General features: G+C 38.1%; 1 protein-coding gene across 1 annotated transcript in view; it reads left to right on the forward strand.

Moving 5' to 3' along the window:
- The first annotated feature begins 348 nt into the window (after window positions 1–348).
- SLC1A4 (solute carrier family 1 member 4) overlaps window positions 349–27,266 on the forward strand; it is a 40,844-nt gene continuing 13,926 nt past the window's right edge. The window contains exons 1-3 of the mRNA XM_074287078.1: window positions 349–1,167; window positions 19,065–19,107; window positions 21,088–21,150. Of these exons, the coding sequence (XP_074143179.1) occupies window positions 644–1,167; window positions 19,065–19,107; window positions 21,088–21,150 (630 nt within the window). The 5' untranslated portion in view covers window positions 349–643. The remainder of the gene's footprint in view (window positions 1,168–19,064; window positions 19,108–21,087; window positions 21,151–27,266) is intronic.

The raw sequence follows: 27,266 nt of genomic DNA on the forward strand, positions 1-27,266 counted from the left end.
TCCAAACCCGGACCCCAAAGGGAAGGGATGAACAGGTGCAGAGCCTCCTCCCCTCTCCAAAGGCACCGCGCTCAATTACATCCCAGCGGCCCGGGAGGAGAAAAGAGGCAGCCCCGGGCTATTGGCCAGGGGCCCGCCCCCCGCAGGCTCAGACAGCGCCCACCGCCAGACCCCGCCCCAGCCCGGAGTAGAGCCGGCCTGGAGGATGTCTGACTAGAGCCAGAAAAGGAGGGAGGGAGGGATGGGGGGGGGGGGGGGGACGCTTCCAGGGCGCTGATTGGCTGCGGTCACACCGGCGGGGCGGGGCGTCCGGCCTGGAGGGGTGTGAAGGGGGCCGGCTCGTCTCCTCGTTGCATCATCCTCAGCCCTCGGCGGCCGCTTTGGGAAGCCCGGTTGCGGTGCACACCACTCCCCCTCCGCGCTCCAACCCGCGCCCGGGGCCTCTTCGCCGGCCCAGCCTTGCCTGCACGTTCCTGCCCCGCACGTTCCCACCCCGGCGCGCCAGCTGGCAAAGAGGCGGGTGAGACTGCGCGCGCTGCCAGCTTCGCCCACCTTCCGACCCAGTCCTTCGGGGAAGCATCCCCGGGATCTGCAGTCCTCCAGACGCGGTCTCGGATCATCCCCGCAGAACCAGCCGGCGACCATGGAGAAGAGCAACGAGACCAACGGCTACCTCGAGGGTAAAGAGCCGGCCGCGGAGCCGGGGGCCGCCGGGGCCAGCGCGCCAGGGCGAGCGCGGCGCTGTGGGGGCTTCCTGCGGCGCAACGCGTTGGTGCTGCTGACCGTGTCCGGGGTGCTGGCGGGTGCCGGGCTGGGCGCGGCATTGCGGGGACTGGCTCTTAGTCCCGCGCAGGCCACCTACCTGGCCTTCCCCGGGGAAATGCTGCTCCGCATGCTGCGCATGGTCATCCTGCCGCTCGTGGTCTGCAGCCTGGTGTCGGGCGCGGCCAGCCTGGACGCCAGCTCCCTGGGCCGCCTGGGGGGCATCGCGGTAGCCTATTTCCTGCTGACCACGCTGGGCGCTTCGGCGCTGGCGGTCGCCCTGGCTTTCATCATCCAGCCGGGAGCCGGCGCTGGGGACCTCCTGGGCAGCGACCTGGGGCTGGAGAGCTCAGAGACACCCCCCGTCACCAAAGACACCGTAGATTCCTTTCTTGACCTGATCAGGTAATCAATCTAACTTCTTTTGGCTTCCCTCCCATCACACACACCCTATTCGTCCTCTCCCTACCCGCTTCTGTGTTGGAGGACCCAGAGCCTCCAGGCCGCACAGTTGAAATTAATATTAGAAAATCTGACATCTCCCCCACCTTGTCTCCACTATACTCCCATTCCCCCCATCCTAATTCTGCAATTGGCTGCAGTGATTTTTCAAAGGTGCAAATTAATCACCATTCTGTATGTGTTGTACTATCCTTTGTAAATATATCCCTCGAGGGGCCTTTCTCTGAAGAGGCAGACAAAGCTTCCCAGTTATATTGGTGAAACGGGAGGTGAGGGTGGCTAAAATGTAGCTAAGATGATGGAAGGGCATGCTTTCCTGAGCAAAGATGTCAGAGGACCGAGGATTTGGAGCTTCTTTTGGTTGTGGTGCTCTTTCGCCTTCCTTGGTATTAAAACAGCTTGCGGGTACTTTCCATGCAATTTGCCCAACCACCTTGTAAAAGAGCCAGGTTCCTAACTTCTCTTTGCAATCTTTGTGATGTGAGTCATAGAGGCTTTCTCCCAACCCTTAAGGCTGGAGGCAGTGAAGGACCGTGTTTGTACAAGAAGGTTGAATGAGTTGGTGATCTGCTACCTCACTGCTTCATCCAGAAAAAGAAATGAGCATGGGGTTGCCACCCCATTCTTGGGATGCTGAGAGAAAGAATATGTAATCACTGAAATGAGAGGACCATCAGTGTCCCCTGGTTCTGAAATTTCGAAGGTAGTTCTGCCTTGTGCAGTGCTTCAGAAGCATAGAGACAATTGATTTTAGCACCTAGTTAAGTAAAAATAATGTAGGAAGCTGACAGAGTCAATAAAAAGTATTTGTTGAGCGCTTACTAGGTGTCAAAGTAATTACTTTCAGTGGATAGAGAATGTTAATAGTTTATTGGAAGGGACCGCAGATGAGATAGGACCAGATAGGATAGGAGGGGCAAATCCTTATATAGAAGTTAGCACTTGAGCTGTCCTTTGAAAGGAAGATAGCTATTCTAGAAAATGATTCACTTGTGTAGACAAAGAAAATGGAATGTGTGCCCCAGGCCCAAATGATGGCTTAGTTTGTTTGGAACAGAGAAAGTACACCAGGGGAAGTAATAAGAAGTAAAAGTAGCAGCCTCCAGTTGTGGATGGTTCAGTTGACAGGCTAAGGATATTATTCTAGAGGCACTAGAAGCCATTGAAGATTTTTCAGGGAGTTGGGAGTTACATGATAAAATCTGTGTTTTGAGACTGTCACTTGGACAACTTGTAGGAAATGGATTAGAGAGGGACAAACTGGAGGTTTGGATTAATTCAGAGGCTATTGAAATAATTCATGAGAAAGGCATTAGGGTTCTAAACTAGAGTCATGTTCTTTTCCCTGCTATATTCTGAATAAGCTCCCCATCCCACAGAGACCTAAAAAATGTGTGTGTAGAAGAGGTGTCCTGTCCCTTCTATCCATCATTCTAGAGAGATATCAATCACATTTTAGGAACTGAGAAACCTCTGAAACTCTTAGGTATAGAATGAAACAAGGATTTATAGGTGATATGCAATAAAAATTCACATTTATTTGTAAAAAAAAATGAATATGAATGTAAAATATAAAATTTCACATTCATATCATGCTTGGATACATTACAAGCAGCCTTTGTAGTAAGTTCTATAATTGTTGGCTGTCATTGATCTCGGGGAATGAAAATGATAGTAGATTTCCTTCCTCTTCAATGTAGCCAAGTAATCAAAGTGGAGGTTTAGCTTCAGTAACATCCCAGGTTGAACTTGCTACAAAGTTAAGGGTATCTCACTGTCGGAATGGAGATACCCCCTTTGGCAAAAGAATTCTGACAAGAGTCTCCTATGTTGTAGCAACACCAGCTGTGAGAGGTTAGGGCTTATGTTTATGCCTTAATCTCACTTGATTGTGGTTAATGTCTTTAAATATAAATATAAGCTTTTTAAACCCCAGTTTACTTTAGCCCATTTATATACAGGTGCAGCTTTAAAAATAATTGGTTTGTTCAAATCCAGTTATCAGTGGTCCTATGAATTCTTGCCTGTTGTTAAGTGATCTTGACTTATGCAAGGGATGCACAGAGGCTCTGAAATTAAGAGCTAGAAGAAGCCATTCTAGTCTGATAGCTTAGTTTACACATAAGGAAAGTAAGAGGAGAAGGGAAGTGAAGCATCCACACATTAAAGACCCTTTCTACTTCACATCACTTATTTTCTGTTTTTATAGTTTTGTTTTAAAAGAAAAATTTATAGGAAAGAAGTGATTTAGGATTTGAGAAGCTAGGTGTACAGTGGATAGGGCTTGGAATCAAGATCCGTCTTCCTGAGTTCAAATTGGGCCTCAGCAAAAAAACAAAAAACAAAAAAACTGTTACAGTTGAGAGAAAGAAGGAAGTGGGATTAGCATTGTTTGAATCTTAATCTCATTGGATTTGGTTTAAAGAGGGAATATCCTACACATATAGTTTGATACAGAAACTAGTCTCACACTATAGGAAAGGGGAAAGGAAAGGGCAGGGAGGCTAATAGAAGGGAGGGCAGAAGTAGAAGGGGAAAGGAGTAAGAAAAGGGAAAGGGGCTGAAGAAAGGAAAGCAAATTGAGGGAGGTAGGAGGCAGAAGCAAAACACTGGGGAGGAGGGAAAGGAGGAATGAGAGAGAAAAGTGTTTGGAAAAAATAGGATGGCAGGAAATTCAGAGTTAGTAATTTTAACTGTGAATGTGAATGGGATGAACTCTCCCATAAAAACAGAAGTAAAAAGAAGACTGGATTAAAAGCCAGAATCCTACAATATGTTGTTTACAAGAAACACATTTGAAGCAGAGAGATGGATATAGAATAAAGGTAAAAGGCTGGAGCAGAATATATTATGCTTCAGCTGAAGTTAAAAAAAAAAAAAAAAAAAAAGGCAAGGGTAGCCATCCTGATTTCAAATCAAGCAAAAGCAAAAATAGATCTGATTAAAAGAGTAAAAGAGATAAGAAAGGAAACTATCTTGTGTATCATATCAAAGGGTACCATAGATAATGAAGTAATGTCAATACTAAATATACATGTACAAAGTGGTATAGCACCCAGATTTCTAAAGGAGAAGTTAAGAGAGTTGCAAGAAGAAATAACAAGATATACCAATTGGGGATCTTAACCTTCCTCTATCAGAACTAGATAAATTGAACCACAAAATAAACAAGAAAGAAATTAAGAAGGTAAATAGAATTTTAGAAAAGTTAGGTATGATAGACCTTTGGAGAAAATTGGGGACAAAAAGGAAAACATTTTTTCTTGGTGGTACATAGAACTTACACAAAAATTGACCATGTATTAGGGCATAAAAAAACCTCAAAATCAAATGCAGAAAGGCAGAAAGAGTAAATACATCCTTTTCAGATCATGATGCAATAAAAATTGCATATAATAAAGGATCATAGAAAAAGAGACCAAAAATTAATTAGAAACTAAATCATCTAATGCTAAAGAATGAATGGATAAAAAACAAACCATAGAAACAGTCAAATTGGGTCTCAGATACTTACTGTGCTAAGTCCTAAGTCTTTACCCTAGCTAAGTCATTTTACCCTGTTTGCCTCTGTTTCTTATCTATAAAATGAGTTGGAGTAGGAAATGGCAAACCACTCCAGTATCTCTGCCAAGAAAATCCCAAATGGAGTCTTTTGAAGAGGGGGACATAAATTGAAACGATTGAACAATATTTAGAATTTAGTGTAAATATTTAAGAATCAAACTGGAAAGTAACCCATGGAGTTTGCAGCATCAATTTTCTTTTCCCCAGTTACTTGAGTTAATTAATGCCTTTGTCCTTTTTCAAAACCATTTTCACATATATTACCTCCTTTACTCTAACAGCCTACTTGCAATTCAGGTAGTGCAGGTGGCTGCTTCCTACTTTATTGCTGAACAAATGGAACCAGAGAGATTAAGGGATTTAGCTGTGGTCACATAGCTCTTTGTTAACATCCAAGACTAAAAACCAGGTTTTTCAGTCTTAGTCTAGTGGTCTCTCTACTAAACTATGCTGTGTTGGTTGGTCATTTAGTCATAGGTGAAAATCATGAGTGTAGAGCCTGTGTGGAACAGTTAGGTATGCCCCCAATCCTGGCCATACTTCTTCAGAAATGTAAACCTTCTTATGGAATATTATTGCTCTGTAAGAAATGACCAGCAGGAGGAATACAGAGAGGCTTGGAGAGACTTACATCAACTGATGCTGAGTGAAATGAATAGAACCAGAAGATCTCTGTACACTTCAATGTTGTATGAAGATGTATTCTGATGGAAGTGGATATCTTCAACATAAAGAAGATCCAACTCACTTCCAGTTGATCAATGATGGACAGAAATATCTACACCCAGAGAAGGAACACTGGGAAGTGGATGTAAATTGTTAGCACTAGTGTCTATCTACCCAGGTTACTTATACCTTCGGAATCTAATACTTAATGTGGAACAAGAAAATGGTATTTACACACATATATCTGGGTTATATTGTAACATATGTAAAATGTATGGGATTGCCTGTCATGGGGGGGGAGGGAGTGAAGGGAGGGGGGGGATAATTTGGAAAAATGAATACAAGGGATAATATTATAAAAAAAATTACTCATGCATATATACTATGGGGGAAAAAATTCTAAAAAAAAAAAAAAAAAAAAAAAAAAGAAAGAAATGTAAACCTTCAATTCCAAGGTTGTAGGGAGGAAATCTATGCAGATCCATTTTCCCCTGCAGAAAAAAAAAAAAAAAGAGGTAAAAAATAATCACATACTTGGCTTCTTTTGGATTTATAACAGCTACTTCTTGGGCATGAATGTCTGTGTGTGTATACATAGGAGCTTATGGTTTCATCAGTGTGGGTAACTCATTTGAGTTAATTGTCAAACATTTCATCAGTGCTTATCTGGTCCTAGATACCAAGTTTATGAATATTAAACAGCTCTTGTCCTCAAGGAGCCTGTGGTAGGCAGGGAACAGAGAAACAATACATGAAGAGGTGATACAAAATATACACAAAGTAAATGCAAAGTAGTTTAGTGGGTAGAGGAAAGCCCTAACTACTGAGGGACTCAGGACCTTCAATGGAGGTAATGATTACAAAACATAGAAAAAAGGAAGGGAGAATATCATAGAAATTTGAGACAGCTTCTACAAAGGCTTGAAGGTAGGAGGTAGAATAATATAATATAAAAAGAATACTTATTGAGGGAATAATCTCTAACGTGATCAATAAAGGAAATGTCAAGTAAGCAATTTTGGTTGGAAAAGTATGGGAGGGGGAAAATCATCTGCTTGATTTGGAGCTTTTTCATTGTCCATCTGTTTCTCCAATCTAGGGGTGTGTGTGTTTGTGTGTGTGTGTGTGTTTTATATTGATGAAGCAAACCAGTGTGTCTATCTCTATATTTGTCTAAGGGTATAGTTGTGCAGATTATATTCAATCTTTACAGGGGCTAGATGTGTGATTTGATTGATATGAGGGACTACTGGAAGAGAAAACTCTTCCTTCCAGTGTAAGTCAGCCACTGCTTTTTGATTTATAATCCTAGAGACTTGTTTGGAACGCTGAAAAGGAAAGTAAATGACTTGCTCAGAACCTAGAGCTACTATGTGTTAACTAAACTCAAACTCAGGTGTTCCAGGCTTTGAGACCAGCTCTTTATCCAAGACACTACCTCCTCTCTTTAGTTACAATCACTATTCAAATACAGCTTTTAGGTCAATGAAAAGTAAATGTCAAGAAAAAAAAGAAAAAGAAAAATCATTGAATTCTGAGCCACATGGAAATATTTTCCTGAAATTCAGTATTCTACCAGTAAATATTCATTAAAAGAAATGTTGTAATGCATGACTGGTTTTTATGTGATTTTTAGACATGCCATTTGACAAGTTAGGAATCTAAGGTTTCCTTGCCTAATTGTAGTCAGATGAGATAGGAGGCTGGGTAGAAAAACTAGTCTTTTTGGTACAATACATACCACAAAATCTCTCTTACATGTCAACTTCATATCTTAAAAAAAACTTACCAGGAAATGATAATAATGACAATAATTGCTCATACCTACATAGCACTCTGTATAGTTTATGGACTGTCTTCCTTTTGAACAAGATGCTGCAAGTATCACTTGGGATCAATTTCATGTAGCAGCCATAGTAAGTGATATTAAATCTCATATACAAAAGCCCATGTATTTTTCCTTGCCGGAAAATGTCCCAGTCTTATTCAGAGCTATTTTGTCTTTATTTTCCACATAATTCTAACAAGTTATATGTCCAGTGCAGAGCCCTGTGGGTTGGATTTGGACACCTAAGGACCAGAGGTGGTAGGTATTTAAAAATGCTGTAGTGAAAGTAACAGGAAATTATAGCTAACAGCAAGGGAGGAATTAAGAAAGAGAAACAATCAAGCACAAGAACTCAAAGGTCTTGAACTGTTTGGCATATTTTTGTGATCATTTGGTATATTGGGCAAATCGCTACCAAAGGGGCATTGTTATAATTATGTATAACTTAAGCCAAGAATTGGTTTTCCACAGTGGTGACCCTGAGTCATCAAGAAAAAGAGAAATCACATTCTGAATGTCCAGTTCAAGGCAGACAGAGAAAGATATCTGTTTGTTTTTTTTTTTTAAGAGATTTTCACTTTAAAAAGTTTTTTTTTTTTTTTTTTTTAATTTTAATTGTTTTGTTACATGTGCAGGAAAATTCATCTACATAGAACCCTTGAATCTTCAGAAATTATAAATGGATCACCATTATAGGGACATTTTGTTTTCATTGTTTAAATATAATTACAAGTGAGGGTAATTGATATTGAAGAAGACCAGGTCCCAGGGAATGGGATAAGGGCGGGGGGGGGGGGGGGGGGGGGGAAAGAGAGACAGATTGGCAAAGCAACAACTGGAACTGATGCAGCCCATGAGTCAGTCATTAACCATGGGGGTGGAGAAGAAATAGTTTGCTTGAAAAACAAAAATGGGGTTTTAGCAAATTGTTGAAAAATGAGAAAGTGCAGAAATCTTCACAATCTCTTATCTTGTCCCCTCCCCTATTCCCTCCTTATAGATCAGGAAACCGAGTCTCAGAGATGTTGGAGTTATCCAAAGTCATATCTTCCCAATGACATCTAGACTTTTCCCCAATCTTAAAAGTTTACAGGAACCAAAGTGTTTAACTTGATCAAATAACAGTGTTTTTCTGGGCTTAATTTTTACTCACTTGGAAAATGGAGCGATTGGTCCAAAATCTTTAAATCCCCTTTCAGTGGTGAGATGAGATGCTGGGTGACTATGGTTGATGTGGGATCAGTCCTGCTTCTGAACTTTGCCTGTCTGACCTGTAACCATTGCATCAACTTGGAAGAAAAAGGAAGCATTCTTTATTATCATGTAGAGTGTCCAGTAGGGATGGAAGGAGAGTTCTCCTCCCTTTGAGTAAACAGTGCAGTCTTGTAAAATGTCACTATTGGCTTCTAGTCTATATGACACTTATTTCCCAACTTTTTCCTCTTCATTTTTCAGAAGTTTATAAACACCAAAGGCAGCACTGCTGAATCATAACAGGAAGTACCATTGACTTCCCAGGCCCTCAGTTTACTCAGAAGCAGTGTGTAGGAACTTGATTTGTTTTAGGAGGGGAATAAGAGCTTAAATAATATAATTGTGACTTCTTAAGCAAAATGTAATAATACGTGATCACAAAGGTAACACCTGGAAAAATGAAGTTTTTCTTTTCTAAATATTGACTTTTCTATATTTTTGTTTTTTATTACTGGAGATAGAATCAGATATTATTATTAAATCTTATAATGGTTGATTAAGATTAAGAAGGTATATAGGATGTATTGTCCATAAAGGAATGTAAGACTATAGCTAATTCTTATTGTTCTTATTGATTGTTCTACAGCATCAGTCTCTCAACTAGGGAAAAGCTGAAGATTTTCAGGGAAGTGAGAGTCAGTCTTTTCCCAGGAAAGAAATAACATGATTATGTTATTTTTATTATTTTATTTTATTTTAAATATTTATTTGAAAGAGCAATCATTGAACTACAAATAAATAGCTGGACAAAAAAATAAAGATAGCTGGATTTTAGAATCAGAAGACCTCTAGGTTCTTGTGTTAACTTTATAACTTGCTGATTGACTTTTGAGCAAGTCCCTTAATCTTCCTAGGCCTCAGTTGCTTCATCTATAAATTGGGATTAATAAATGTACCATCTCCCTCAATGGGTTACCATAAGGAAACTTTATGGTTCATCTATCTTTCAATCAGGAAGCATGAATTAAGAGCCTATCATGTGCCAGGCACTCTGCTAAGAGCTGGGCTTACAAAATGGAGCAGCTCAATAGGAAAGGCACATACTCATGTACCTAGGGAGGCAAGGTAATAGTGACTTCAGAATAAAACCATATAAAAATGGCACCTAAATTGACTTTTTAAGGAAATTATGGATTCTAAGAGGCAGAAGTGATAGAGGAGATGTTCTAAGCCTGGGAGATATCTAGCATGGGGGCAAAGAGATGAGAGATGGGAGTGTTGGGTGTGTAGAATGGCAAGGAGACCAGGATGGCTAAGTGAGGAGGATAATCACCTATAGCTTCTCATCCTGGCATTCTCCTTAAATTGTTTGTTGCCTTAGGAGAGCTGCCTTCCTTCTGACACTTTTACTGAACTCTAAAAATCACAGCATAGTTTTCTTGCAGACCCTTTGCTGCAGAGGAAAGGGATATCCAGTAGTTGAAGGCAAATATTTATGTTGCCTCCCCCATATCCAGGAACCTTCCCCAAAGACATAACCCTTCTTCTACTCTGAGATATGCAGAGAACTGACACAATTTTTTTTTTGTTTTTTTTAACAGTGGACACTGAGAATAATATTTACATATTTCATACAGTACCATATCCTGTCCCAGGTCACCTTTGAAATTTTCAGTTAATTCAGTGAAGATCTTTTGAACATTAAAAAAGATTTCTTTTTGGTAGGGGCTACAGTAAACAACCGTGGAACATAAAAATATACCTTAGGAAAAGTTAAATAATTGCACATTCCTGTCCTATATAACAAGGAAATGGTTAGCCGCATTACAGTAAGCCTCAGACAATGAGACTTGGCTTAAAACACCAAACAGCCCCCCAGACATAAAAGCTGAAAGTTTTGGAAGCCTGGAAACTGCTCTGTGGGCAGTTTGAATGCAGTATGGCCTAAACCATTTAAAAAAAAATTAAACATCACGGACGGCATTTTTGCTTTTCCCCCCTCTTCCTATTAAATCTCCATTGTGAGTCTCTAGGGGCTCCTTGGAACTTTATTGAATTTCAGCTAATTCCAGGCAGCTCAGGTTTTGTCATCTTGAACCAGTAGAAGTGGATTTTTTTTCTTTTTTAATGAAGAGACTCAGCAGCAAAGAGGCCTATTTTTCCATGCCTAAAAGGATCTTTAGATCTAATAGATTGTCTTATTTTGGTCCCTCCCCCATCCCCACTTTATAGATCAGGAAACTGAGTCTCAAAGATGTTGGAGTTACCCAAAGTTGTATACTAGATGATCTAGATCAGAACTTCTTAAACTTTTTCCACTAGTAATCCTTTTTCACCTGAGAAATTTTTATGTGATCCCAAGTACATAGGGATATAAAATAGATATACAAATCAAACATTTACTGATAATATATTATATATTTTGCAACCTCCACATTCAGTTATGCAAACCCACATGGGGTCGCAACCCAAAATTCAAGAAGCTTTAATTTCCAACTGTGATGGACTTGCTCTTTTCAACGGTGAGATGATTCAAGACAATTCCAATAGACCTGTGATGGAAAGTGCCATCCATATCTAGAAAAACAACTAGACTGAACATGGATCAAAGCATAGTATTTTCACTCTTTGTTGTTGGTGTTTGCTTGTTTTTTTTTTTTTTTTTTCCTCATTTTTTTTTCCTTTTAATCTGATTTTTTTTTTTTTTTTTTTTGCATAGCATGATGAATGTGGAAATATTTAGAAGAATTAAACATGTTTAACCTATGTCAGATTGCTTGTGTCTAGAGGAAGGAGAAAGAGGGAGGGAGGGAGAAATATTTGGAACACAAGATTTTGTCAAGGTGTTAAACTATCTTTGCATGTATTTGGAAAACTATTCCAAAATACTATTAATACTATTAAAGTACTATTAAATACTATTTAAAATACTATTTTAATGTGCTATTAATACTATTAAATACTATTACAATAGTAATACTATACTATAGTATAGTACTATATATAATATATACTATTAAATAGTATATTTAATATATACTATTATATATTTTATTAAAATACTATTAAAAATAAAATAAAGATTACTTCCAGCTTAAAAAAAAAAAAGAAGCAGCTTTCATCTAGATAAGGTGATATTAGATAAGGTCTCTTTGAACATTTATTTTAGGCAGTATGTTTTTTTTTTTTCTTTTTTCTGGAACTGTGACTTTATGCAGATCTCCAATTTGTTTCTAATTTAAGCTGAGGAAATTGCCTAAGAGCAATAAAAGATTAACTGTTTTGGTCACATAGCTAGAAAGTCTCACAGTCAGGCAGGACTTGAACCTGGCTATTCCTGATTCCAAAGCAGGATCCTTTATTAAACAAAATCACATCCATTACTTGGTGTGATTCTTCTTAGTAATCAGGCATAGATGATCAGTAATTCATATAAATGACTGTATCTGGTATCACTTCCACACAGACAAGCCAATTATTTCAAGGATCAGCCAGGAGAGGTCAAGCAATGAGCTATTCTGGGTCCTTTGAGAAGACTTTTTTTTTTTAAATTAATTTAATTTTTTTAAATAATAGCTTTTTATTTTCAAAATACATGCAAAGATAGTTTTCACCATTCACCCTTGCAAAACCTTATGTTCCAAATTTTTTCTCTCTCCCTTCCTCCCACTCCCTCTCCTAGCCACAAATAATCCAATATATGTTAAACATGTACAATTTATGAAGACTCTTAAATCCATAACTGAAGAGGATCTTTCACCAGTATAGTACCGTAAGGTCTGAGTGTTCTAGGATCTCCTAGTTAGGTGACAGATCCCAAGAATTTGTTATCTGCTGGGTTCTGGCTTCTACTGGGATCACATTTGGCTTAAGACTGATACATTACCAAAGTGTCTGGCACATAGTAGGTGCTTAATAATTGCTTTGCCTTGAATAAGGCAGGACAGCATGTTCTTTTTTACTGTGAGCATAACCCCCCATCAAAGATCTACAACTTCCTCTTTCAGAAGGGAAACAGGTGAGAGATGAAGATGATAATAATAGCAACTAGCATTTGTATAACATTTTAAGATTTGGCAAATTTGCTTTACATATGTTATCTCATTTGATTCCAAAGAATCCTATGAGTAAGGTGATATTGTCCCCGTTTTGCAGATGAGGACATTGAGACAGACAGATTTGCTCCTCCAGATCACACAACCCGTTAAGTGTCTAAGACAGCATTTGAACTTGAGTCTTCATCCAAGTCCGGTTCTCCATCCACTGAGCTACCTAGGTCTTCAGTAGGAAAGGGAGTAGGATGAGCAAGGAAGGGACCCATAAACTCTCATTTCAACTCTTTCCTCCTAGAGTCAGTCTTATATAGGAAAGTATATAAGGAATAAGCTATGATTTTTTTAATGAAAAGCTCTCTGCTCTCTCCACCACACCCCCAATTTCTCTGACCCTGCCAGAAATCTCAACAATTAGAGATTGATTTTATTTGAGAATAAGCATCCTTGGAGCATCTAGATGATGTAGATAGAGGATTTGAAGTCAGGAAGATCTGAGCTCAAAACCAACTACAGACATTTAACACTTACTAGTTCTATGACCCTGGGCAAGTCATTTAACCCCAATTGCCTCGTAAAAATGAAATATTTTCTCATGAAAAATAAGCACCTTCATAGTAAGTTAGAGGAGCTTTCAGATATTCATTCAAATCCTAAGTATGAATTTGATACATCAGGCTTTCTACACCCAACTGAGGAGATTGAAAGACTAAAGGTACTGGATAGTACAGTAGAAAGAATGTCAAACCTGAAGTCAGGAACCCTTCTTCCTGAGTTCAAATCTGGCTTCCGATGCTAATAAGCTGTGTGAATCTGGGCAAGTCACTTACACCTGTTTACCTTAATTTCTTTATCTATAAAATGAGCTGGAGAAGGAAATGGCAAACTGCTGCAATATCTTTGCCAAGAAAACTCCAAATGGAGTCACAAGGGCAGTTGTACACAACTGAAATTACTGAACAAGATGTGCCAGATGCAAGGCTAAGAGCTAGAGATATTAAAAAAGGCAAAGGTAGTTCCTGCCCTGAAGCAACTTAGAGTCTGGTGGAAGAAACAATATGCAAATACATACAAAGAAAAGAAGCTATAAATAGGTAAAAAATGGGAGATAAATGACAATGTTTAAGGCACTGGAATTAGGTTGGGGAGGCCTTGTAGGAGGTAGAGTTTTAGTTGAGATTTAATGGAAGCCAATAGTTGTGAGCAGAAAAGGAAGAATATTTCAGGCTTGGGGGACAGCCAAAGAAAATGTTTGGAGTTGATCAGAAATCAGCTTGGAGGCCAGTGCCATTGGATTGAAAAGTATGTGTTGGGGAGTAAAGTGTAAGAAAACTGGAAAATTAGGAGTAAGCTGGGCTATGAAGGGCTAGGAATGCCAGAGCATGTTGTATTTGCTCCTAGAGGTAATTGGAAATGACTAGAAATTATTGAGTAGAAGGGAAAACTATAAAATAAAGAAGATCCTATAAGCTGCATATAATAGTCGGTCTTATTATTTTGGAATACATGTATCCTAAAGAAGTAGTGGTCTTCTATAATAAATCTGTTACAAAAATACATCCATCTTCAGTTGATTTATGTGGGCAAGAGTAGTTCCCTATGATCAAATTATCTACTCACAAATGTCAAACTTACTCAGACATCTAAAGAGTCATTCCAGTATAAATCCTATATTTTACAGATGAGCAGATGACTCCTAGAAGAAAAAGTGAATTGCCTAGGAAGCAAGGCAAATGCTGATTTGTTTGGACTAAACTTAATTGGACAAATATTTTTCCTTTTTGCCTCTTCTGTTTGTTGTTCTATGTTGTCAGTGGTTGCCATTTATGAGCTATTTGTGATTCCTTAAAATGGTTTAATGTGCTTAACATTCAGTCTAGAAAAGGCTCAACTTTTTTTGTGTGTCATGGATCCCTTGGTCAGTCCAGTGAAGCCGTAGGACCATTTATCAGAATCATGCTTTTAAACACACAAAATAAAGTATACAGGACTACAAAAGGAATAAAAAAGAAAAATATATTGAAATACAGTTATTAAAAAACTTTGGAAACAATTTAATAAGCTCCAGGTTAAGAATGCCTAGCTAAAAGTTGTCAATTATCAGAATATGGGATGACCTCATATTTCTCTAATAAATTATAATGTTGCTTATAATCAAATAATAATAGCTCTTAAAGCTTAAAACTCTACTGAGACTTTTTAAAAGACTTTGTAAAAGTATAGTTGTGCTTAAAGAATATTGCTGGATCAGAGCTCAAGTTGAACCCCCATTCTAAGGGGGAATAGACAAAGGCTCCATAGCTAGAGATGAGACTGAGACTCTATCCTATGGGGACTCTCCTTGGATACACCTAGAACCAAAAAGAACTTTAGAGGCTCTAGAGCTAGTCCTAGTTAGTTAGAAACCATTCTATCATTCTAGTCAGCAAGAATTTATTAATAGGCTGAGCACTGCATTAAACTCTGGGTGCCCTCCAGAAGCTGTATTCTAAGAGAGGAGATGTGTGTGTGTGTGTGTGTGTGTGTGTGTGTGTGTGTGTGTGTGTGTGTGTGTGTGTGTGTGACAGACAGAGAGAGAGAGAGAGGGACAGAAGCAGAGAAAGAGGGAGAGAGTATATGAGAGAGACAGACAGACAGACAGACAAGAGAGACAGAGACAGAGAGAGGGAGAGAGGGAGGGAGGGAGGGAAGAAGGGAGAGAAAGAGAGAGAGAGAAAAACATAGAGATAGAGACAAAGGAGGAGACAGAGAGAAAGAAAGAGAGAGAGAGAGAGAGAGAGAGAGAGAGGGAGGGAGGGAGGGAGGATACTGGCAGCTTGAAGGAGTCAAAAAGGCTTCACGTAATAGCTTTTGCCTGAAGACCTATGGTGAAGTCTACTTTTAGATTAGCTGTGGTAGGAAGTTTTTCCTTAAGTGCCTTCCATTCTTTGTTTCTGTATCTGTCTTCTAGGGTCAAACCCAACGAGACTAAGCCCCCTTCCACGTGACAGCTCTTTACAGACTTGAAGGCAGCCTTTAGGGGCTCACATATCCCATAGGACCTTCTCCAGGTTTAAATATTTCCCCCACAGCCCCAAGGGTGGTGAGGGTAAAGTGGCTGGGATGGTGTTTTTCCAGATCCTGGGGTATCTTTCAGAACGGGCAGTCGAGATGTCCCATTAGCTATCTGCATGGTACAGAATGGGTTGGCAAAATAACTCTCTCCCTGTTGTCTGCTTCTCCTGCCCTGACACAAAGTTGCCCTGTCGGGGCTCCGTTCTTTGTCCTGACCAGCTTTGGACCCTGCCCTCCTCTGGGTCTGTTTGCACTTCACTTCTCATGTATTCCTGTTTGCATTGTGACTGTCCTGGGAGAGCTGACCCTGCCCGCCTTTGAACCCATTCTTGTCTACTCCCAGAGTCCCTGTTAACTCCCCCTTCTTTATCTGACCCTGAGTAACTTTGGTCGGCTTTTAACTACTGCTCTCTGCAAAAGAAACAGGCTCTGCTAGCTGTCAGCTGCTTCCTGCGCACCTGTGTTGGGGCTGTCCCCAAGTGAACAGAGTACAACAGTATTCGGGATCACTTGCCTTTGACCCTGTCTGTCTGTTTAAAACCCATTGTAGGCAATGAAGCAAACCACAGTCTAATGTGGGTTAGGGAACTGCCTGGGGTTTTTATTTATCCCAGCATCTTGTATCAAATATTACTTCAAGTAAGTGCAGAGGAAGGAGCCGGAGAGAATCATGCGGATCGTTCAATGTAGCACACTGGGGACAGAGGGGACCTGTTGGGGAGTGGGAGAGAGAGGGAGAGAAGTAGAAGGAATGGTTGCCTAATCTTAAATCCTGTCCGGCCCATTATCAGCCCTCTAGTTGTTCAGAATGCCCTGGGCTCTTCTGTCAGGAAAAAGAAAGTTTTCTTCAGCTGGTCCCACCAACCTGGAGCATTTCACAAAGAGGTAGCTAGATTATAACATGCCCACTGCCCCAGGACTTTACAAGTATTAGCCAGGCCCTAATAATCTCCCTGAGATGTCCTTCCTGTCAACATCTGCCAAATTCACCACCTAACCACCACCCCAGGCCATTCAATTAGGTGATATCCGCTCCTCAGCCTTCACCATTCAGAACTTTCCATAATGAAGTGTCTATCTGTATCCTACCAACATAGGACATTATATTGAGATAACACCTTCCCCTGCACTAGCCCAGGACATTTTCACCTTGAAGGACTTACCCCTACCTTACCAGTGCAGGACCTTCCACCAAGAGATAACTAGAACATAATTTCCATGTGGTAGTCCCACCAGCCCAGAGCATTCCACTAAGAGTGGGGCCAGGACCTCACCTGTATAATGACTGGAAAAATTGCCATCTCATAAACCAAGTAGGGGAAGGTGGATGAGGATCAATCGGTTCCATGAGTGGAGACTATAAGCTCCCTCATCCTCCAGTCTACTTAGTTATAAAGTCCAACATTGCTATGTCCTCTGTGTCACCAGACAGCAAGGCCAGCCTCTGCCCACCAGGCCACCTTGTCCCTTGGCCTAAGTCCAGAACTTCCCCTCAACAAAAATTAAGTCAACATGTACTGATGAGCAGTAGAAAGAGCACTCACCCTGATACCTGACTTCTTACCAACCAAGCCTCAGCCCTTCATAGTGAATGAGGGGCTCATTCCCAACTTTAGGTTTACCTACAGCCGGCCACCTGGACTGTCTCATACTCCTGATATCTCTTTAAAAAGTCAAATCAATGTCCAAGTACAAACCTTGTAAAAATGGTTGTTCACCAGCATGGAACTATACCCAAAAGGCTATCAAACTGTGCAACCCTCTGATCCAGCAGTGCCTGTACTGGGCCTGTCTCCCAAAGAGATCATAAAAAAGGGGAAAAGAACCACATGCACAAAAATGTTTGTGATGGCAAGGAACTGGAAACTGAGTGAATGAATGCCCATCAGCTGGAGAATGGCTGAATAAGTTTGTACATGAATGTTACAGAATACTATTGTTCTGTAAGAAATGACCAGCAGGATGATTTCAAAGAGGTTTGGAGAGACCTACATGAAGTGACACTGAGGGAAGTGAACAGAACCAGGAGATCATTGTACACGGCAGCAAGAAGACTATATATGATCAATTCTGATAGATGTGACTCTTTCCAATAGTGAGGTGAGTCAGGCCAGTTCTAATGATCTTGTGATGGAGAGAGCCATCTACTTCCAGAAAGAGGACTGTGGGGACTGAATGTGGATCACAACATAGTATTTTCACTTTTTTATCATTGTTTGCTTGCATTTTTTCTTTCTCATTTTTTCCTTTTTTGATCTGATTTTTTCTTGTAGACCATGTTAAGAACTGCACATGTTTAACATATATTGGATCATTTACCATCCACAGAAAGGGATAGGAGAGAAGGAGGGAAAAAATTTGGAACCCAAGGTTTTGCAAGGGTGAATATGGAAAACTATCTGCATATATTTTGAAAATAAAAGGCTTTAAAAATTTTTAAATAGGAAAAAAAAGAAAAAAGTTGCTCACAAGAGAACACAGAATGTGGTCACAGTTAGCTTGTGTTCACCAGCTCCCTAAATGAACCTTAGTTCACAGAAGCTCCTCCCTGTGCTACCTAATCTCCATTTGCTTCATCCATAATTTCTAACCCTTCCCTAATCTTACCTTGTTTTCCCTTTCCTTTTTGCCTTCTGGAAGCCTTGTTCCTTTGTTAATTCACTGCCTTCTGTATTTAGCCCCTTACTCCTATGTGCCTTGCAGTCACAGAAATCTGGCTTTCTCCAGATGACACAGTATTCTGGGCCATCTTCTCCACTGTTCAATAACCTTTGCTCATGCTTAAGCACTGAGCTTTGAAAAAACAGTCATTCCTAGGTCTTCTCTGCCACTTGCAAGTCCCTCCCCCTGCCACCATCAGTCAGGATCCTCTTGTCCTTTGAGATTCATCCCATCCAGATAATTATTTATTATGTTATAATAATATTATAATTACACATTGTAATATTAATAACACAATTTTATTATGTAATAATGTAATATAAGTAAATATGTAATACACTCTTATGTAACATGACATTTATGAATGTAAATATGTATTTGTTCTATATTATAAATTTTACTTGATACAAATATATTTACCTAATGATGAGCACTTCATAAAGACTGATTGCATTGTTTGTTGAAGATGTCTTTTTTAAAAAGTCTGTTCTTGAAAAATTTCAATTTTGTCCTACTCTTCATGATCCCATTTGAGGTTTCCTTGGCAAAGATACTGGAGTGCTTTGCCATTTCCTTCTCTAGCTCATTTTACAGAAGAGGAAACAGAGGCCAGTAAAGTTAAGTGACTTGACTAGGATCACATTTCTAGTATCTGAATCTGGATTTGAATTCAGGAAAATGGGCCATCCTGATTCCAGCTGCACTCCATCTACTCCACCATCCAGCTGTTGTAGGAAAGTCTCTGTTAACAGACATATTCTATTTCTTTAAAGCTCTGAAGAATATTTATCAACCCAATATGTTTTTTTCTTTTCCAACAGAAACTTGTTTCCATCTAACCTTGTGGTAGCTGCTTTCCGCACGGTAAGAATATTTTTTTTAATGAAATATAAATTGTTAAAAACTTAAAAAAAAAAAAAAAAAAAAAAAAGGAACTTTAAACCTTGAAAGCTAGACAGAGTTTTGTTGTGGTATTCACTTTAAGATGAGTCTCAAGAAGGATTGGATTGACAGCACTAGGATAAGTTTTTATTTTGATCTGTTTGTTTCTAAAGATCTAAGCCATTCAATTTAGAATATGTTTCTCTACTTGTCCCCAAGTATTCTCATGGCTTTTCACAGGAGGGCTTGTGTACCTTTTTCCTTAGATAGAATAGAAAAGTATGGCCTGTGTTAGATTATATATATAGATAGACCTATAAAAATGTGAAAATCATTTTCAAATTAAAGAACCAGAATTTAAATATCTCTGAGGACCAGCCTGAGTCCATTGACACAGTACATTATTTTTTTTTTTTTTGCAAAAAACAAAAACAAAATTATTTTGAAGTAAAATTATACATGATTATAATTTTTAAAATTTATAATTATATGCTTATAATGACATATTTAATATATACTTATAATTATCACAATTTTTGCTTATAATCATTTGTATTTAGAGTATATTTTCATGGCTAGGAAAAATTATAGTAAGTTACAGTAAAATAATTTCTTAAATGTTATCAATTAATTGACTCAGTTCTTCTAATGTTAAGGATTATTTTGTAAAAAGGAGGTCATGTATAAAAGGTATGATGCTAAACCCATGTGTGACTTTTAAATGAAGCATGATAGAAAAATAGAAAGTTTATGGAACCTTTCAGTGTCCTTATGGAGAGATAAGGCAAACTTATTTTCTTTTATGTTTATCACAAAACCTAACAAAATATTTTAGAGTCTGTCAAAACTCAGGAAACTAAAATTGATGTTAAAAAGTGATATATACCAGCTGCTAGCCCTAAAACTGTCCCTAAGATGTTTTTGCTATTTCATTTTCCATATCCTCTTGAATGGCACCCAGATAGACCTTACCTTACTCTATATATTACTCTTCAGTTAGTATTATTACAGTAAGATTCTAAGTGATAGATATATTTCTGAGCACAGATAGGACAGAGACTGATTACATTTCAGATAGGACAGTTAGATGGCACAGTAGATAGAATGCCAATCTTGGAGTCAGGAAGACTCATCTTCAAATGTGGCCTCAGACACTTACTAGCTATGTGGCCCTGGGCAAGTCACTTAACTCTGTTTGCCTTAGTTTCCTCATCTGTCAGATGAACTGAAAAAATACAAAATACTCCAATATTTTTGCCAATGAAATCCTACATGAGGTCAGTCAGAATTGGACACAACTGAAAATGATAGACCAACAATAGCATTTCAAATAAATGTGAGAATAAAGAGTCAGAAGAAATTTGCTATTTCTAATCTACCTATCTAGTGTGGAAAGCAAAGATAAATGTTAAATCAGCATATAAAAATAATATAAAATCTCTGGACTTGAATCAGATCTGAAATGAATGCTGAAAATTCATTCAGGGAACCTGTCTCTGGCTTAAGTCATGGCTGATTAATAAATGAACTTTGTTATGCTACAGAATTAATAAAAATTAGCCATAGTTAAATCCTACTAATATATTTTAATGAAAATATAATGTGCAGCAGAGCAGCATAAAATTTTGCAAAAGCCTCCTTTTTGAACCCACTTGTTCCACAAATAGAAGAACCTTTTTGCCCTATCTTTTGTTCTCTCTTTTCCCCTGCAAATTTCTGGGACTCCTTGGAGAAGTGATTGTGTCTAAGCCTCCATCTTATTCCTTTTGCCACTTTCGTATCATTTTCAAAAGCATGACTTGAGTCAGCCCACCTGAGTCAGAAATTCCCTCTAACGACTCTGCTTGGATGATCACCAGGAAGGCTACAAGGAAATTGTTAAGCTGTTATTGCTACATGCCCTTGCTATTTCTTTTGTGAGAGTTGTAACCATGTGAACTGAGGTTTGCTTTTCTCTTACAGTACGCAACTGATTATAAGAGAGTCATCCAAAACGTGACCTTTGGAAACATTACTTTGGAAAAGGTAAGGGTCACCTACCCTGAAGAAATGTCTGTCACTTTGTACAATTTTCTTCTTGCCACATTTCCGCTGTATTAACAATCTAGGATTTTCAAAGCTTGTATTTCTCCAAAAGGTTATAACTCAGGGGTTTTGTTTGGTCATGGATACAGATGGTGACTAGAGGACCACAAAGTCCAGAGATTGGTTGGAGAACTGGGCAGGTGGGTGGAAGGAAGTATTGTCTGACTAAGCACATTTCCAAATTTAAGACAGCAAAAGATTATCAGAAACACAATTATATTTGTTCTTTTGACTCCATCGCTTAAAACCACGTATTTTAAGTTCAGCCAATATCAGAACATTGTGTAATCCCAAGGTGAAGGAATTTTTTTAATTCACTAAACCATACAAATAACTTTGCCGTTTGAAATTTATTTCTGCTTTGCCTCCCTCCCAAGTTCATTCCGTGTGCTTCCAAATTTTACTCCCATGTTCTACGGATTAAGCTTGATGGATTCTCATGGATATTAAGACTGTTCAGGGAATTTAACAACATTAATAACTAACATTCATATGACCTTCTCAGGTTTACAAAGCATTTTTACATATTTTACTTGCTATTCACAATGCCCCTCTGAGACAATTGCTATTATCGCCTCCAATAAGCAGATGGTGAAGCTGAGGGGAACGAGGTTAAGTGACTGGGTCACATAGTGATCAAGGATGGTGTTGAGCTCTTTTTTCATGACTGCCTAAGAACAAACACAATCGACAGATATGTCCTTTGTCGGAAGGTGTGGTACCTAAAAGCTCCTGATGGTTCTAAGGGAGTGATTAGAGAGCCTGAGGGTTCATATCTCAGGTACACAGCCCCAAGTGGGTGCTATATTATTAAACTGGCTCTAGTTACAGGGTAATTAAGGTCTGTTACTTTAAATGAAATAGATGATGACTACTTTCAGATTAAAAAATCACTGTGATCCACAGCCTGTTTCTGCATAAGTCTTATTTGTACTTTGGGTTAAGTTGGATTGTATTAATTTTTAGAGAGCCAGCCATGGAGCCAGATAGATCTGGATTCAGATCATTCCCCTGATACATACAGACTATGTGATCCTCAGGGGGCAGCTAGGAGGGGCAGTATTAGAGTACCAGGCCTGGAGTTCAAATCTAGCCCCAAATATGCACTACTAACTACTTGGACAAGTCACTTCTTTCCCTCAGTTTCCTCATTTGTCAGATCTGGAGAAGGAAGTGGCAAACCATTTCCCATTTTAGGGAAATGAGAAACCCTAAATAATGTTTCAAATAATCAGACTTGACTGAAATGACTGACAAGAAGAAGAACAAATGTGATTCTGGCCTCAACCAGATGTAATTAGGAAGTCTTACAAAAATGAATGTTGAAAATTATTTTATATATATTTGGAAAAATAAAATACTATTGATAAAAATGTAATTAGGAACTATTTAGTAAGAAATGAAACACAATAAAATATAAATAATATTGAAATTAAGTTAACATGTGGCCCTTGTGTATGGTTTGTTGTTTTTAAGTATTAAATTTAAATATACATTTTTAAAAATTAATTTGTAATTATAACATTTTTTTGACAGTACATATGCATAGGCAATTTTTTTTTTTTTTTTTTTACAACATTATCCCTTGCACTCCCTTCTGTTCCGAATTTTTCCCCTCCTTCCCTCCACCCCTTCCCCTAGATGGCAGGCATTCCCATACATATTAAATATCTTATAGTATATTCTAGGTACAATATATATGTGCAGAACTGAATTTTGTTGTTGTTGTTGTTGTTGCAAAGGAAGAATTGAATTCGGAAGGTAAAAATAATCTGGGAAGAAAAAAAAAAAAAAAAACAATGCTCACAGTTTACACTCATTTCCCAGTGTTCCTTTTCTGGGTGTAGCTGATTCTGTCCATCATTGATCAATTGGAATTAGGTTAGATCTTCTCTTTGTTGAAGATATCCACTTCCATCAGATTTGATCATCATACAGTATTGTTGTTGGAGTGCATAATGATCCCCTAGTTCTGCTCGTTTCACTCAGCGTCAGTTAATGTAAGTCTCTCCAGGCCTCTCTGTATTCATCCTTCTGGTCATTTCTTACAGAACAATAATATTCCATAACATTCATATACCATAATTTACCCAACCATTCTCCAATTGATGGGCATCCGTTCATTTTCCAGTTTCTAGCCACTACAAAAAGGGCTGCCACAAACCTTTTGGCACATACAGGTCCCTTTCCCTTCTTTAGTATTTCCTTGGGATATAAGCCCAGTAGTAACACTGCTGGGTCAAAGGATAAAATTTAAATATTTTAAGTATTAACATTTTAAAAGTATTAAGTATTAAAATTTTAAAGGTATTAAGCATTAAGCTTTTAAATATTAAATTACATACTAAAATTAAAAACCCATTAAGTAATTTAAGTATGAAGTTTTAAGTGTTCAATGTAAATATTTGAGTATTAAATTTAAGTATTTTAAGTATTAAACTTTAAAAGTTTTTAAGTATTTAAATATGAAGCTTTTAAGTATTAAAGTATTTTTACATACTAAAATTAAAAACCTATTAAGTATCTTAAGTATGAAGTTTTTAAGTATTAAATGTAAGTATTGGAGTATTAAATTTATGTATTTTAAGTATAATTTAAAAGGTATTAAGTATTTAAGCATGAAGCTTTTAAGTACTAAACTATTTTACAAACTAAAATTTAAAAAGTATTAAATATTTTAAGTATGAAGTTTTTAAGTATTAAATTTACCTATTGGGCATTTCATTCCTAATCCAACAAGGGGGAATAGGCTGGTAAGGCTGGGTCCTTTCAAAGCAGAGGCTGGGTGACCAGGAATGTTATATAGGGAATTTTTGCAGTGATGAGAGATGAGACAACGTAGCCTCTTCGAACTCTAAGATTCTACCCTTTACTGTCAAGATTTTTCACGATTTTTTGTAGTCAATCATGTGAAGCTGGAAGAAAATCTCGGGGTGATTGGCCCAAACCTTTGATTTCTCAATTACAAAATCAAGATCCAGAGAAGCTCTTTAAGTATATGGGGTGACAAAGAAGCTGGAAATCGACGCAGGTTCTTCTGATTTGGGTGCAGGGCTCCTTTCACAATATACCATTCAGTCTCCCAGTCAAGGCCCACAGTGACTTTTTAAATCAATGCACTGGGCAGAAGAAGACTATACCACTTGACTAATTAGCAGCTCTAACTGATCACCCATTTCTCGTAGGAGAAAAAGCAATTCTTTCTCCAGCAAAAACGACATCAGATTCTTCCAAAGCAAAAGTTTGGCCCTGGAATAGAGTCAAAATCAAGCACCATAGGCAACTGTAGTCTTTAAACTCTTTTGGGACTGCTTACTGAGTGTCAATTTTAATTCATAGGCTCAATTTTATCTTATATGTTTTCCCCATTCCAAAAAGTACACTACATATTTCCATAAACTCAGAGATGATGAAGCCCAATTCCCTCATTTTTACCTTTTGGCATGAAAACAAAAAATGCAAATTAAAAGAAAAACTCCATTTTAAATTTCATTCCTTGAAATCTGCTCATAAAGCAAAAGAGGGAAATTGGTTACTGTGGAACAACACAACAATCTATACTGCCATTAAATGAATGTAGTCAATCAATATAATTAACATATAATTAGCAAGTTTTTTCTCCTCCTTCTGGGTACCAGCAAGAACTCTGTTTTGAGTCAGCCTTTACTTCATATGATACACTTGAAACCCGCTGAAAACCTAAACAGCATAAAAATAGATGAATAATAAAACTGAAACTTTATACTAACGTTCAATTCAATAAACATTTTTATTTTCTGTGTATTTACCTAGTACAGGTGGAATTTCTCTTCTCTATTAGAATGAAAGCTTTTTGAAGTCAGACATTGTTTTCTTTTTTTCTGTCTCTTTCAGCACTTAGCACAGTTCCTGGTACATAATAGATGCTTAGTAATGCTTTTTGAATTGAACATTGAATGAATGAAAAAAGTATTGATTAAGTATTACTATATGCAAAGCTGTGGAAACACAAATAGACTCACAAGCCAATCTCTGCTCTTAAAAAGCTTCCATTCCAATTGGGTAATAACACATCATTTCTAGGATCATAACTGTGGATCTTGCTTCTCCCCTCCCCATATTACTTTAATCACAAAGCTTTTTTTCTTCACCTGATTATCTCTCTTTTTTTAATTAAAGCTTTTTATTTTCAAAGCATATGCATGGATAATTTTTCAAAATTCACTTATGCAAAACCTTGTGTTCCAGTTTTTCTCCCTCTTCCCCAACTCCCTCTCCTATATGGAAGTAATCCAATATATGTTAAATATGATTTAATATATATATATATATATATATATATACATGGATAGATAGATAGATATATCAATACCTGCTTATCTCTTATTAGGAATTTGGCCAAAGAGCCCCAGCACTGAAGTCAGGAGACCTGGGTCCTAATTTTAGCTTCATCACTCATTAGAGTGTGATCTGGTATAAATTATTTCAGTAGGTAGGGGTTGAACCAGATGATCTTTAATTTCCTTTCTAATCAAAATTCTATAATTCTATGAACTGGAGCTCCAACTTCCTGTGTTAGATTTGATATTAGTAGTATTTGGTAATCATGTTTGGTGTTAATCTATTCTTTCTCATCACTTAGAGTCAGAATGCAAATTAACAGACAAGAATCAATCAAACTAGTCAGTCAGTCATATTGCTCTGTAGAGTCTATCTACTTTGTACCAATGCTTTATCCAATAGGGTTCTGAATTTCTTTCTGGTTCACTCTTCTAATGGTAGACTATGGCTACTAAGAGAATGTTATTGTCTGTTCTTTTTTTTCTGAAGAGGACCAGTGATATCATAGGATGCTGTTTTGACCTGCGTGGTCAGGTTGGATTTAAGGGATGCAGACTTGCACAGATGGATCAGCATCATTCTCTCTTCCAGAATGGTAGCAGTCTAGTGGCAAGGGAGACATGGATACATGAGGAAAAGAACAATACAAATAATCCCTCTCATATAGCAATTCTCCTTCTGAAAACAATGCTAGGAGGAATGAATTTATAGGGTGATGAAGCAATAAAACTGGGACTGGAACTGTGATTTTGCTGAGATAGAGAGTTCCCATTGAGAAACTTTCTCTACCATTGCTAGTCAGTGATATCTGAGCAACTTTGAATCTTAAAGCTGCCTAATGCAATGATCCTAAAATCAAATAGAAATGGAGGCTGCTGCTGCTAAACCATACACCTGTAGATAGTAGAGTGGGTAGAATGCCAGGTTTGGAATCAGGAAGACCTGAGTAAAAAAAGTCTCACCTCAGATATTTTTTAGCTATGTGACCCTGGCAAGTTACTTATCCCCAATTGCCTCAGTTTCTTTATCTGTAAAATGAGCTGAGGAAGGAAATAGCAAACCACTCTACTGTCTTTGCCAAGAAAATCCCAAATAAAGTCATGAAGAGTCAGACTCTACTTAAAAATGATTCAACAGCAACAATAGCACCTACCTCACAGGGTTGTTGTGAAGATCAAAATAAATATTTGTAAAAGAAAAGAAAAAGAAAAAGTGACTAGCACAGTGCTTAGTACATAAGTAAGGTTTAATTAAATACTTAGTTCCTTCTTTTTTTCCTTCCTTCCTTCTTATGTTCTTTCTCTTCTTTATCTGTACTGTTCATTTACCAAGGCTGCCAAAACTTTATATAACTCCATTTTTTAAAGGCGCTTCTCTGAAGAATATTTTTGTCTTCATTCTCTGTCTCTATCCTTTACATGTCTACAGCCCCTTATTTATTTTGCCCATCAAAAAGCTTCCTCTCCCATTTCTGCCCTTTAGCACTCTTGTAATGTCTTTTTCTCTCCCTCTTCCTCCCATTATAATCTCCCATTTTTCTGTGATGCATTTCATGTGACTGATCTCCAGCTAGAACTTTTAATTAATTATTTCCCATTCAGCCCCCTTAATTTTCTCTTTCTGTATCCTGAACTTCCTTCCCCTTCCTTTCATGGTCTCTTTAAAGAGGAAAATGAAATAAACTGACTCTTTTTTTTCTTCCCCATTGTAGTGTTTCAGTCTGGCCTGAAAACCTC

Source organism: Sminthopsis crassicaudata, chromosome 2 (assembly GCF_048593235.1).
Source record: "Sminthopsis crassicaudata isolate SCR6 chromosome 2, ASM4859323v1, whole genome shotgun sequence".
NCBI lineage: Eukaryota > Metazoa > Chordata > Mammalia > Dasyuromorphia > Dasyuridae > Sminthopsis > Sminthopsis crassicaudata.